Source organism: Dermacentor silvarum, chromosome 6 (genome assembly GCF_013339745.2).
Source record: "Dermacentor silvarum isolate Dsil-2018 chromosome 6, BIME_Dsil_1.4, whole genome shotgun sequence".
Lineage (NCBI taxonomy): Eukaryota > Metazoa > Arthropoda > Arachnida > Ixodida > Ixodidae > Dermacentor > Dermacentor silvarum.
The window spans coordinates 7,587,732-7,603,031 of record NC_051159.1 but is presented as its reverse complement, the minus strand read 5'-3'; the positions used below and the strand labels follow the sequence as shown (position 1 = coordinate 7,603,031).

Below are 15,300 nucleotides of genomic sequence, written 5' to 3'. Positions count from 1 at the left end.
CACTAAAGGATGACAGTCTAATTCATAGTGATGAGCATGACTCAGCAAAAATGCCAATGACTCAGCATAAAAAGAATAACACCCAAAAACCACTGAAATGCGTTCTTACGTGGGTACTAAGTGAAGGAAACCCTAAATCACGATAGTAGAAGTCAGTCATGAGCATGACTGCGCAAAAATGACAATGACTCAGCGAAAAAAAGTTACTTTCAAGAACCAATGAATGGGTTCGGATGTGGTGCTAAGTGAAATAAAAGGCTGATGTTAGAAGTCATATTCATGAGCATGACTATGGCTTTCGCCTTAATGTCTCTTAGGTGTAGCTAAAGGGACTCCTGAGGACTCCTGACATGAATGTCATGACATACGTGTCATGTAGGTCATGAAAGAGCCGCCTGCGTCTTCATGCTCTGATGGTCGTTTCGCATAACACTGCTTCGCATAACATCGATTCCCACAGGCCGTGGGATCTGCCGGCTTCTCCTCAAGGCGACAGAAAGTGCCGATGGACGCAGAGACGCTCATAAGATAGCCCTGCTTTTCCATGTTGCTGGTGAGGAGGCTCAGGATGTGTATACCACATTTTAAGACACGTCCAAAGCTACGTATGACGCAATTGCCAAAAAGATTACTGTATGACGAAAAAGCACGAAACCTACGAACGCTACGTTTTTCGTACGCGCATTCAGGAGGAAGGCGAACCGTTCGAGCAGTTCTTGCGAGACCTGTAGCTAAAGTCTAAACTAGTCGTGCCAGTTCTCTCAGCTAAAGGATTCTTTCCTGCGAGACCAGATTGTCTATGGCATCGCCGACTGCAAACTGCGTCCGTGAGCAAGATCTGTCGTTGGCGGAAGTGGTTCGTATGTGTAGAGTGGAAGAAGTGGCCAATAAACAACATGACTTGTTCGAGGAAACGCAGAAAACTGTGGCCAAAGTGGAACAAGAGAAGCGAAATGACGTTGCAGGGCTCGAAGAAACGCGCAAGACAGCAGCGAGGATTGACCATGCACGCTAAGGTTCGCCTCGGGTACGAACTTCAATGCGTCATGCGAGATTGAGAAGGGACGCCAGCATTCGCCTCTGGGGAAGAGCGTCAGCGCGTCATGCAAGAGTTGCAAGCTACCACACCGTTATTGACTTGACACCACGGTGTTGAATTGACACCACGAAGTTACTCCTCTCTTTATTAAAGATCATAATTGCTGATTTCTCTGTGCTAAACTTAAGGCCTAGATTTGTCACTGCATTGCCACAGATATTCGCAAGTATCTGTAAATCTTTTTTATTGTCCGCTAGTAGCACCTAGTCGTCTGCGTACATCAGTCCAGGGACCTTATCTTGCACTATTTGTCCATTACACATGTAGGATAAATCAAAACCTAATTCGCTGTTTTCCAGTCATCTTTCTATACCCTTAATGTAAAGTGTGAACAACAATGGAGACAGAGGGCATCCTTGCTTGAAACCTTGGTGAATTCCCACCATTTCATTTCCTTTTTGACCTTCCCATACCATTGTACTTGGTTGTTTCTATACATCTCCCTCAGCAGCTCCACGAAATCGTCATCTATGCCTTCGTGCTGTAGAATATCCCATAACAATTCCCTGTCTACGTTGTCATAAGCTCCTTTAATATCTAGAAAAGCTATCGATAAAGGTCTTTTCTGAGCTATGAACTGAAATCTCTATGCACTGAGTTAGTACAAACATATCCTCAAAGCGTCTGCCTGGCCTGAACCCATTCTGTAGTTCCCCCAATACATTGTTTTTCTCCCACCCACTTCGACAGTTCTAATTTTATGGCTTGCATTGTCATTCTATATATCACCGACGTTACTGTAACTGGCCTGTACGAGCTTGTCTTATCCTTATCTCCTTTGCCTTTGTAGATGACGTTCGTCTAGCTTTCACGCCATCCAACGAGAATTTTCTGTGTTCTAATCACTTACTAATATGGCATTAGTCAGCAGTGCCTTGCTCTTTGGACCGACGTATTTGATTAGCTGTATTGGGATGCCATCAGGTCCTGCTGCCGTGTTATTAGGGACATTTTCTGCCGCCTTTTTCCAATAAAAGCTTTCTATGGTAAATTTTGATCTCTCAGGCCTCTCTGTTGTTGCTGGATCTGTTGTCTGAACTACGCTTCTTCTCGTGCCGAAGTTATCCCTAATAATGTCTACGATGTACGGCATCGCATCGTCTCCTTCGTAGATGTTACCGTTTTCATCCCTTATAGCCATTTGCGAGTTTTTAGTTGAAGCTCCGAGTGCTTTTATATGGTTCCAGAATATTTTTGGGGTGCCTGTGTCTCGTTTGTGAATGTTATGCACCCAACGTTCACTTGCGCATTTAATTTTCTCTTGCACGAGCTCACTCGCTACCGTTTTCTTTTCTCGGTATGTGTTCCATCTAAGGAGCACCTCTTCTTCGTGTAAACCCAACTTTTTGGCTTCTCGATGAGCCCTAGATGCCTCTTTACGCTCTTCTATAGCTTTCTTTATTTCCTTGTTCTACCACTTGCGTGGTTTCCTCTTTCCAATACAACAATTGTTTTGCCATATCTGCCTTATTTCATGCTGCATAACCTCCACCAGTTCCTTATATTCCCAGACTGCTGTAGAACAGCGCCACCTAGCGACGCCTTGCCTAACCTTCGCAGCAGCGCCGCTCGCTCCTCTGCCGTAGCTCTGCCTAGCTTCTCCCCACAGTCGCGCGGGGGCGATGCTAGGCAATGTTGTTACTCCAGAGTATATAGCTCCACGTCACCGAGGCGCGGAGACGCACATTGCCTCGTGAGTTTGCGCTGAGCACATGGGTCGTCCAAAGATCGTCACGTCCGAAGAAGAGGAGGAGCAGAGCGAAAAGCGCCGCGCTGCCACTCGAGAGCGACTCCGTAGACTTCGCACTGATCCAGAGTTTCGTACCAGGGACGCAATGATCATTTTCTCTTTCTCTCGCCCATAGCAAGTTGTGTTACAATTGTTGGTATAATGCAATCATATGGTTCCCATAAATGCATGTTCTGCAAGCGTGGATGTAAAGCCTAGTGGTTATGATGCTCGCCTTAGGACCGTGTGTACCCAGGTTCGAATCCCGCCTCACCAAGAAACTTTAAAAAGGCAAGTTAAACCTAATGAAAAGCCAAGTTAAAGTTAGGGAAGGGCGACCAGCTTAGTTGTTTGCTCAAACTTCGCACCATTACTAGTGTGAAGCTGCCCCCCATTTTTATGCCCACCCCTCTTGTAGTATTCCTTGGATGAGACCCTTGATGTCATAATAATAAATAAATAGTGTGCATGTTGTGTTGACGTAGTGAGCTACTTTTGCAATTTGTTATTAGAAAACAATGATTTTATTTAGAATATATAAAAAAGTTAATAAACAGCACTTCAAAAAATACATCTTCCATACAAGTTATAAGAACAAGTAACCCTCTTTCTTTAATACGGTTATTGTGCGAAGTATGTAAAGAGTATTCTGAAAATAAGTAAAATTATTATTAGCAGGTACTAAAATGTAGACAATACAGGAACCACAGTATTTTGTGACTTAGTATGGTCTTTGGCATAGGAACATAGCAACACTCCACATGCGTCATGGTGGTAAATATAGAAGTAATAGAACAGTGGTACAGTTGCACACAATAATTTTTTTTGCACACTTCATTTTGTATTGTGTGGCCTGCTGACCAATCACTCCTATATGTAGACCTTGTGTGCTCACAGTGTCTTGCTTTCTCAACCAAACTGATGAAACCTTAACTCAGCATCAGCTATATCAACAGCACAAACTTCGTGTGGGCTCATATGCATTCTTTAACTGCAGACAATTTAGGGCAGAATTCTGCAATAGAGCTGAACCTCCTTATAACAAAGTAGCATCTAACAAAAGTACCTTCGTTATCTTCTATATTCGTCCTAAGCATTTTATAAGAAATTTAATTTACTGCATTATATTCAATAATTTGTTATATCCGTGTTCATTATATTGAAGTTCCATTAAAAAGAATGTCCTCAATTATGCATGCTGCTCTCTCATTTAGCACAGCAAACATGGCATCTTCCTGTCATGAGCACCTTTCATGTTTGTGCTAAAGCAAGAAAATGCACACGACTGATAATGGTTGCCTATGATAAAATTACGCCCTAAAGGGTGCACAATCTTTATGAGTGTATGCTGTCCTTTTGTTCGAGCACCAACACCAGCTTGATCTTTACATGTCAACACCAAAAAGTCGAGCACATGGCAACGCCAAATTGGATGACAATATCATGCTTGAACAACATGTGAAAATACTACGAAGTGATGCAGCTTAAAGGGACACTAAAGCAAAACAATAAAACAACTTAGACTCGTAAAGTATTCTTCAAAAACTCTGCTGTCATTAATTACACTGCAATAGGTCAACTATTAGAAGAGAAAATGAAGCTCAAAGTTAATTTTCTTTTTTTGAAACACCAACGTCAGCACTTCAGTGTGACATCACAACTTCAAAAGTAATTTTCCATATTTGTGCCACGCTGGCTCAGTAAAAGTTCGCGAAACTTGCCATATTCAGTCTTGGGCTCCTTTAGAACACAATACAGTCAATCATTGCCGCTAAAGGATTAACTGGAACCTAGAAGACGCTGTCCAAATCAATGACGTCACGGTGAGCTGGTGTGGTAACTCTAAGGTGGCGTCGCCACTCACCTTCTTGCGGTTAGAGTGGTGTTTTCGGTATTGTGAAAGGGTAATCTACTGATACAGAAGAAATCATTTTCCCTTTAGTGTCCCTTTAAGCCACCGTATGTACAAAGCTAAGACGTGTTAAAAGCAACATGCAAGCACATGTCTGGCATTATCTGCGCTGTCTAAATAACCACTGGTACCATCAGCAAGTACACAAACGTACACTTCAAAAACCCAACGTTTTCCGTGAGGTTGTGTCCATGTTAGGCTGGACATGTCTCCCACTGAGAACAGGTGCACGGAGTTCTTTCAAGCTTTCTTAATGTACAGTAGTGAACAAAAATATATGACATATTGCATTTGGGTCTTGTGAGGTAAACTGCTCAGAATGTTAGTGCTGCATTATGCCAGACCACAAGCCTATGGCAATAGTATCATGAGCACGCACTGCCATCGCACATTATTCACCCCACATAGCCCACCCACCATGTACATAATTTGCACATTCCAAAAATGTTTTCCAAGAAAACCATAATATCAACTAGCAGCGCAAATATGTGCACGCCAGTAAGAGAAACTTTGTTGAAGGTGGGAAGGTTAGCCGAACAAAAGATTTGGCATGCTACTACAGGTTTAGTATACAGCAAGAGATCAAAGGATGAAATAACGAAACACAAAAATTCACACGCATCCACTCGCACAAGAACTCAGAAAGGGGCAGCACTGAGCACCATGAAATGAACAAGGCGGAAAATAGACCTTTATGACACCGTCAATAAACAAATTCTTATCCATTTCTGTCCTTTTGGCTGCACCACAGAAATGAAGCACTATTTTCCACCTTGTTCATTTCGTAGTGCTCAGTATTGCTCCTTTCCGAGTTGTTGTGCGAGTTGATGCATGTTTTTTCTTGCTTTTTTTTTTCCGATAACATTTACATGCGCACTCCATGCAAATTTCCACCATCGGGGTGGAATTCAGTTATTCAGCAAACGTTTACAGCAGTTCATACAGCTGATAAAACGACTAACCTTACTTCGTATAGCTGTCTAATAATTTGCTATAGCAATCAATGCTTTACCTTTTGGGTGAAACCGACTTTTTCTTTAACTCGTCCTTTGATCTCTTGCTATATATATTAAACCTGTAGTAGTGTGCCAAACCTTTGTTTGGCAAACATCCCCACTTATCATTAGAATTTCTCTCACCGGTGCACACATAATTTCACTGCTAGTTGATATTATGGTTTTCTTGTGAAACATTCTTGGAATGCAAAAATTATGTACACGGTGGGTAGGCTATGTGGGGTGAATAAAGTACAATGGCAGTGCTTAAGATACTATTGCCCTAGGCTTGTGGTCTGGCATAATGCGACACCAACAACCTTAGCATTTTACCTCACAGGGCCCAACTGCAAAGTATTGTATCTTTTTGTTACTGTATATGGGCTTAACACACACGCTTAATGTATACAGGGTGTCCCAGCTATCATGCAGCACTATTTAAAGAAAGAGGAACGGCGTTACGCGAAGCAAACATAAAGTGTATTGTTTCCATTACAGTGGAGTAGCCGCCAGTAATTTTTTCGTTACTGAGATTTAATTAGGTAATTGGAATTATTTAACTCGAGAATTACTGTCTTAATTATCAAAGTGTCAATGAGAAAGTTACAGAGCAACATGAAAAACTCCCGATACAGCTTTCTGTTGCGCAATACGTGCTACATGAATGTGCTTTTCCAGGCGTGAAAGAAGCCCGCGAATCCACGCAAAGTGCCTTGAGCGGCCAGTTGAGCAGCAATTCTGCTAGGCAATGACGCGCTATATATTTGGGTCAGGAACCCGAATATAGTGTGCGGTGGATTTTGAATGTGAAAATTATGGGGAAAAAACTCAGGTTATGTTCGTGCAAATATGGCATTATGAGAGTAAGTTTTTTTTTTTTTTAATTTGTTTTTAGACTGGCCCAATCAGTGCTTTTTGAGAGCCTCTAGCAGTTATCAGCATATTCCTCTCTTCTTTCCTTCCTTTTATATTTTGTATTACCTCTGTCTTTCTTTCTGTGTGCTCTTATGTCCTCTCCCCTCCGATGCAGATGGGTGTTGTGCCCCTTCCAGAGGCCCAGTTGCCAGTCGTCCATTTGTTTGCACTTCAAATAATAATAATAATAATAATAATAATAATAATAATAACAGAAAGTGCATGTGGTGGCTTGATCCCAGAACGCATACACTTACGGATGGTGCAGCACTCACAAAGTTATCTCGATGCTGCATCACTGCAGACATGCCTCAACAACAAACCACCCCATGCAAATGCCAAAATTAATGTTTTTTCCTAAGATAGCCGCGCACCAGCGTTTTTGTTGTGTACATTTGTGCACTTGCTGATAGCGACAATGGTCATCACCTGGCAGGGCAGACAATACTGTCGCTGACATGTTGGTTTCAAACAGATTGGAGAACTCTACGTGCACACTTACGATGACTCATACAGGCGAGTAGGGCACGTAAATTCTAGGGCTGTTCGAATATTCAAAATTTCTTATTGGAAGAGAAAATTTGCTGCTATTTGAGTCGTATTCAATCCAACAATGCTCTATTCAACGTCATCAAATATTCATTGCTGTTTGAATACAAAGGATAATAACACACGAAAGATGCAAGGGTTCCGAATGGTTCTACTGGAGGTAGGCTACGGTTGCTGTGGGGAGACACAAGTTTCTGAGCAAATGCATGGACTAGCTATCGTCTGCTCAATAATTTTCAGTCATTTAATAGGAGTACCTCACCCTTACGCAGCTTACAAATTTAGTGTTTTCCATTTCTGTAAAGCAATTCTGTTTGTAAAATCTCACCAAGTTTGCATTTTTTAAAAATTATTTGCGGTCCTGTGGTATCCTTCAATGAACACAGCACACTACATAGGATTGTTTAAGCGCAGTGACAGACAGGGACAAGCAAGTGGACACATACAAGTGCTGTGTGTGTGTGCCTGTTTGTTTGTCCCTGTCTGTCACAGTGCTCAAGCAATCCTATGTGTGCCTCACCAACAAGGTCGGACTCCAACGCTTGTCAAGCACTCTACATACATCTGGCGATGTGCTGTTCCTGTGTTTCATTACTGTCAGTTTGATGTTGCACCAAATACGATCACCATTCAGCTGTTTCTCCTTTAAAGGCCTTTCAGTTAAACAGATGCCGAGTTCGGAATGGCATTGCATGTATCAAAGATTTTTTACTAAATGAACTCCCACAAACTTTCTATCTCACTTTGTTTAGTAATGAGAAATATCAGGTATTCGATTTGATATTCGAAGGTGGCTTTTTGTCAAATTTGATGTTGAAATTTTCGCTTTTCGAACATCCCTAGTAAACTTCACAAAAGGACAATCTCAAAAATACTCCGAGAACACGTTGCAGCTGAATAAAAAGTAGCTGCAAAAACTATAACAATATTGCACCCACGGATATTGCATGGCATGACAGTAATATCAGAGTGTACAGTATGGGTCATTGTTGAAGGACACATCAATTATAATTCAGCCCATCAAAACTTGTTTAACACCATCATAACAAGGGGCTGATATGGCAAGACAGACATATTGTGAAAAAAAAAAGTCTACAATTTTTCCCGTAAAATTTGGGCTGTGTTTGGTTATAAAGCCAAGTATATGTCTCCCTACAACACAAAGACATAAAATAGCAGTGAAAATATAGGAATAGGCTGCCCAAAGAAATGTGGCTGCAATCCCATCAAAAGTCTACGATTGTAAGCCAATATCCTAGTTGCGCATTTTCAAGCTTTGCTAAGCTTTTCACATTTAGATGGTGATGATTGGCTCTGTTGCCTTGCTTTGCAATGAAGTTTATCATTCATCAACTTTGTGACGCCTCTCTTACAGCAGTGGCAAGACTTTTTTTTTTCTTCATTCCTCCCTTGTGTTGCTGTCAAGACATGATTTTGACAGGAGTAGCCGTTAGATGCTGTTGTGTCTGTCTACCTCAATGTGTTGCTAATTCACACTTCAATAACATGCCAACCAGCTACAAGATGAGTATGCAGTCTTCCACAAACAACTTCTCAAGAAATAATCTCATCTTCATAGAACTTGTTATGACATGTATGAAAAAGAAAACAAACAAGACATGCGAGCTATAATATACCATCATTACAAACATTGCAAAGTTAAAATGAAAGTTCCAATGTCCCAAAATCACTTCGGCCTTGACCCTTTCAGTGCCACTGACGTACTGGTACATTCTCCACTCTCTCCAGTCTAATGTGCGCCGGAACATGAAACTGACGAGCTCCGAGGTAGTTCTGCCATCTGTTGTACATTTCTAGAAGCTACTTTTCCTTTTTTTTTTGGGGGGGGGGGGGGGGGGTTGCTCAGCCTAGGTTATTGTTAGTGCACTGTGGAATTGTGTCCCTTCGTGGGCGTGGTTGCTATCGGCAGGGTGGCTCCTGGACTTCGTGCACCGCTAGTGCGGCAATCTTCAGTTAGAATATTTGTGCTGTAGCGCAAGGACCACTCTTGCGTGCTTCTGCCATGTGTCATACGTATTACAGCAGTTATTTTTTTTCTTTTTTTTTTTTACCCTGGCACGGCGGCGTTATGCAAAGGCGTGTGCATTAGAATGAATCTAAGTAGAATGTAGAAAACAAAGCTAGAAATTTGAGGACCATACTAAGAGTGCATTTGCCATTATTTGTGTCATTTTTTCCTATCTGAATAAATGAAAGTAGACCATTGTGTTCGTTTTATATCTGAGAAAAAAACCTGGCATGAAAGGGTTAAAAGTCCATTGCTCCCTATGTCATGAAGCACAACATGAGTAATAGATGGAACCGGAGTTAGAGCAGCATGTAGTCTTAAAAATGTACACCTGACTCAGCGACCTTTTGACACTGTGATGAGGTAGCAAAACTATTTCAATATGTATACATGCTCTAAATAAGGCTTGTGTGTAACTTGATGAAAAATGAACATTGTGCCAGTTTTTTCACAAAGCAAGTTGTACACTAGAGCTTCCAACACTTAAGATACCTGGTTGCATTACGCTTTCACAGCTTGTTCATAAAAAGGGCTCTTTAGCAGGGAAGGAACACATGATGGTGCACAGACCCTTAAATCTAAGCTATGCCTATTACAAGTTGAATGATGCACTGCTCCTGCAGAAGTGATCAACGTATATTGTTGTAGCACCACAGCAAACGGCAATGAACAGCACTCAGTTTGGTCTGTTCTCCAGTTGATCACTTGTTTTAATGTCTTTAAAGATAAATTACGTTCTGGGGTTCTACATGCCAAAACCACGATCTGATTATGTGGCACACAATAGTGGGGGACTCCGTGTTAATTTTCACCACCTGGGGTTCTTTAAAGTGCACCCAATGCACGGTAGACGGGCGTTTTTGTATTTCACCCCCATCGATATGCGGTCGCAGCGGCCAAGATTTGACCCACAAACTCCTGCTTAGCAGCGAAACGACATAGCCACCAAGGTGGGCTTCTGTCCTTGGCCAACATGAGCAAATGTACTGAAACAAATCCTTTTCAATTTCTAGCTTCTAGGTTAGTGTCATGAAGTTAACATCCAGGCAGCACATGGTCACTTTCTATTGCCTGCTATGCACACTCATAAGATACTGTTGCACATGCTACCACAACACAGTAGACAATGGAGAGAGCTTACATGCAACATTGTCTCTGAGTTTTGTGTGTGTGCTCTCAAGCCGCAAATAGGCCGGGTACGTCGATGCCCTCCCTTGCCCGCAATAAAGTCCAGGGGTAAGAAAGCACATCGTGACGTTCTACCTAAAATCTGCCACGGCTGCAGTGACACTTCGCGAGACTGAACATAATCAAGTTATTCAACTGGTGAGTGCCAATCTTGGAGGTCATACCCTGTCTAAGCCTCTCTTAGTTGCTGGCCACATGACAGCCCTCGGGGCAAACCTGGCAGGCGAGTAAGCCAGGCAATGGAAAGAAGTTGTCTTTACTCAGCGCTCCAAGGCACAATTTGCAGGCTTTGGTGGTAATCAATAACTGTTGGTTACCGCCATCACCTCATACTATTAAAGGTGCCCTATTACTATTAGCACACATGGAAAAAACATACAACCACTATCGTGCAGAAGTTCACATTAAATGCATCCCACGTGTAACTTAGCCCCTTATCCTGATTCCTATGCTCAACAGCTCCGCCTTGACTACAAAGAGGCATGCTGCTCTCAGCTGATGTGGTCGCTACTTGTTAACAATGTTCTGCTGCGATTACTGGGATTTTGGACACAGAGAGAAGTTTATTAAAACTACAGCCGAAAGGTCAACCTGAGGTTGATTCTTCTAGCCTGCTACTCTTTGTCAGGATTAAGGGAAGGAGAGAGAAATAGGGCTATGAGTAGCGACGACATGGACTGAGGGCGTGAATACATATATCATCTGTAAGATGAACCTTTCACAGCTGTGAGTCAAGCCCTGTGCTGTGCAGGGATGCAGAAGTGCACAAACTGCTCTGCAACGTGATATACAGCCTAGCCAACGTCCCAGAGCCAGCACATTCATCTGCCTTTTGATTACCTCTATCAACAGTCTTGCTCCAAGTTCTGGGTTGGCATTCTTGGTTGGCATTCTTGACAACCTGGGAATGCTGCAACAGTATCTCACCCTTTTCACAAGGTAACAGAGAGTATTAGCGGTTTCTTTTTACATTAGAAGAGCAAGAAGCCAAGGCACAGCTCTTGTAGTTATTAAAGAGGCGCATTTGATAAAGTAAGCATGTTATGGCAAAGTAGCGGTCAATGTTTCTCGGCAAAGTTCATGGCTGCCGGGTTTGTGCGCTCAATACAGTGGGAACTACGCAGCTACAAAACGCTGCTAGGAGGCCTGAGTGCTCAGTTAAGTAATTAGACAAAATAATCTCACAAATTTCAACACTTACGCAACATGCCAAAGTATCAAGTTTCATCACCATATACAATGACCAACAGTCGTAAGTACCGAGAATAACACCACACACCATAGCCAGCCATGCTATCTACGAGTACACAGTTTTCCCAATACAGAAGCTGGAAGGTGTAAGAATATTGGCACTAAACTGGCATGCAAACACAAGCACATGCATTAGCATAATGTTGGCATGAGAGACATATGCACTACATGCCAGGGACCCTTAAAGCTTTACATGACCAAGAGTTGCAAAATCAGGAAGCTTTATGTCCTTGATGTGCCGTGACAGGTTGACGTTCTTGACAGCTGTGATGGCCTTGGCAGTGTTTTTCGCAATACCACCCTGAAACAACACAAGAAAATTGTTTCTGTAGAAAAGTTCAGCCTCAGGTCATTTATTCGCTCTGATACAACATTTATTTTTACTTATTTTCTGTGGTCTGAACAGGATATGTGATGGCTGGTGTAGGTACATTTTGGTACTCTCTTAGAGGGATTGTCTAATTGTATTCAAATTGACATAACTTCAATATATAATCAATAAAACAAAAAAAATTGCGCTTGACGTTGCAAGTTAGCAAAGGGTACCTTTAGCATCCCTTTAATAATAGTTATAATGTAACAAAATAACATAATAGCTTATAATAATAACTATAATGATAGATAGGTGCCTATGATAGTAACAAAGTTATTGCCATGTCAAAACAATTCTGGTACCCCTTGTGCCTCAGTTTGCAGTTCCACACTGCACATCTCTAAAAATGTGATTGCTAAAAAGGTAAGACTGTGCATTATTTCAATAGACTGCAGTAAATGCATTCAGATAGACTCGCTTATGTAGTCAATGGACCATTTTCATAATTGTAAAGCTAGCTCTCCTGCAACGCAATTTGCTCAACTAATGGCGGTGTAGTCATTTTTGCAAACACTGTGCATGGGCACGCTTTGCTTGTACTGTGACATGAAAAATGTACACGTGGCTCTCATGATGAAAACGTGCACAGCAGAGAAGCCCCAGCATGTTCAGCTGGCATTTTGTCTTTACTCGAACGATGACTGGTGCCGCCATTAGCCGTGCAAATGTGCAGTGCAAACAAGCACACTTGCAAATGTTGAAAGAGATCTACTACACCGTGCTACTGCCGGTGAGCAAGTGGCAGCACGGACCTTGAGCTGCCAAGCTGTGTTATCCCGTGAAAAAAGTGTCAGGCTCAAGTGTGCACACCTGACCACATTCCCGCATTCAGCTTCTCAATATTGCACCTCAGAGAAGTCCAGGTCAGCACACATAATGCGAGAAGCCTCAGCAGCGAAGGGCAACTACCGAGAGGGGCACCAGACAGATGTGTGGGTGTTCATTGTAAAAAACTATTTTCTCGCCTAGAATAAAAAAAAAAATTTGCAGAAACCATCGACGATGATTGTCACCGTAGGTGAATAGCTGAACGCTTCAAGGAAGTTATTATTACAGGAATGGTGGGCTTGACGCATATATTTGCTGCAGTGAGAATATTGAAGTAGCGTTTTTTTGTTTCATTGCGTGATTCCGTAGAGAACAGAGCAGTTAACCAGAACATCTGCAGTGGTAGCACAGGTAGACAGCAAGTGCATCTCAAAGAACACTAACAGTATGCATTTGGCAACAAACGTGCCTCACAATTCGGTTGTGCGAGCACATGCGACCATTCTGTTGGTGCCTTTGTATCGGTGGTCCAACCTCCAACCATGGAAACGAGTGAAAGAGTCAAAGAAAGCTATTTGCTCTTAAAAACTTCTTATCTTAACTTCAGAGAAAAAAAAGATATGCCCTCTCAGCTAACCGATGCGCTGCATTTTATATATTTACTCGAACCATCTTACCATGCAATTTGTAGCAAAATATGAAGCACTATGCTATTTTCTGTTGCTTTAGGCATTTTAATGCACGCTTTTTTTTTCCTAGCCGCAAGATTTTCCTGGCCACTCATTTGCACCCTTCCCAAGCAGAAAATCTCTCGAAACTGACTCTGTAGATAGTACAACTTCCTACTGAAAATTGCAGAACTTGTTGGTTTTTCATTTCTTCTTGCCAGTGTTAACACATCAAATATGAAACGAAAATGATACAATGTGCCCTTATCTCAACCTGCCCCCCCCCCCCCCCCTCAACACTTTACCAATCATCCAGAGAACTTTGAACGCAATGTGCAAGAAATTCTATTTAGAAGCTTTTTTTAAAATGTTTTTGCCACTGACACGAAATCAAAATGGTGGCCAGAAACCAAACAAAATTCTTTTTCGCCAAAAACAATTTGCAGAAGCAGTCGTTATGATAACAAAGGGATCACAATCCTTGAGAAAGAAATCAGAGATCGTCTGGTACGTTTGGTGTGGAATGACTCTTCACTCAGATTGGTCCAAATGTAATTTTTGAGTAAGGACAGACAAGGTCCCAAATGACCCCCATCTTTCTCGTCCAACAGTCACCTCACAACATGTCATTGCGTGCCTCTGCCTTTTTCACAAGTTGTTTCATCCTTTAGCCCCAAACAACGATTTCATTCGACCATCAAAACGCCATTTATCCTCCAAAAGCCAGAGCAACAATGCATTAAAAGTAATATTTCTTACGTACTGCCCAAAACTTGAACGACTTTCCCATCCGTATTGCTTTGATAATGGATCACCTCCAATTCAAGTCCGCTATCAAAGGAAATATAATCATGTAACCCGTGACTGCTGTACCAATTCCCACCCCATACGTAATGCGTCACATCAAAGATTGAGGTATAAGTAAGCAAAATAATTAAGTCCAATCTTTCATAGACAATTCAATAGGAAACTACAGAAGATCAGATAAATACAGTGCAATTGGAGTAAAAGCACAAGCCGTTAACTCCCTTCTCAGCACAAGAGGATCACCAGCAATCTTGTCCACAATCAATTCAGCCAAGGAAAAATTGTTTCATTCTTCGAGAAACTTTAAATGGTGTCGCAGTAACAAAACAAGTCCCTTGACAAAACGTCAATGCCAAGCTGGGGTTTCTTTCGTTCACCCACTCTTCTTGATATCATGCGTCAGTTGCCATTTTCTAGTTCAAATGGCAGACCATATGAAGCCAACAAATAATAAAGTCAAAGAAAGGATTGGAGAGATTATTTTCAGCTTTTAATTTAAGTGTAGAAATGATAACGTAAAGGGAAATGAAAACAGGTGAAAAAAAAAAAAAAAACTTGCCACTGGTGCAAGCCTAACCCACAACCTCCGTCGGCTCCCACAGGTGGCAAGTTGTTTTTTCATCCACTTTCATTTTCCTTTAGCTTATCAATTTTACACTTAAATTAAAAGCTGCAAATAATTTCCCCTATGCTTTCCTTGGCTTCATTAGCTCTTTGCTCTGTATAGTTGTGACTAACAAAAGTTGGGTTGAGACCTGCTGGCAGACCAATAAACCGTAATAGTAAGCTTTACCTCGGAAGCTATTATTATTGTATAACTCAGAAGGTGTCGTTACATACATACATGGCAAGGCAAAAATCCTTGTTCAACATCCACTGAGCCAATTTTGATAATGTCTGTTGCATTTATGAGAAGTCAAATTCTACCAACTGCTGGCAGCAGGTTTTCGATTCAGTCCATCAATTCATTTACAAAGATTGGTGACAATCAGAAAATTTTAGAAAGTGAAGCATCAA

At 41.8% G+C, this 15,300-nt stretch overlaps 1 protein-coding gene across 2 annotated transcripts in view; it reads right to left on the bottom strand.

Moving 5' to 3' along the window:
• Nucleotides 1–3,482: 3,482 nt before the first annotated feature.
• The window catches only part of LOC119455272 (AP-3 complex subunit sigma-2-like), a 39,678-nt gene continuing 27,860 nt past the window's right edge, over nucleotides 3,483–15,300 (bottom strand). For both annotated transcript variants that reach the window (XM_037716674.2, XM_049668674.1), the window contains one exon: nucleotides 3,483–11,968. In XM_037716674.2, coding sequence (XP_037572602.1) covers nucleotides 11,849–11,968 — 120 coding nt within the window. In that variant the 3' untranslated portion in view covers nucleotides 3,483–11,848. The remainder of the gene's footprint in view (nucleotides 11,969–15,300) is intronic.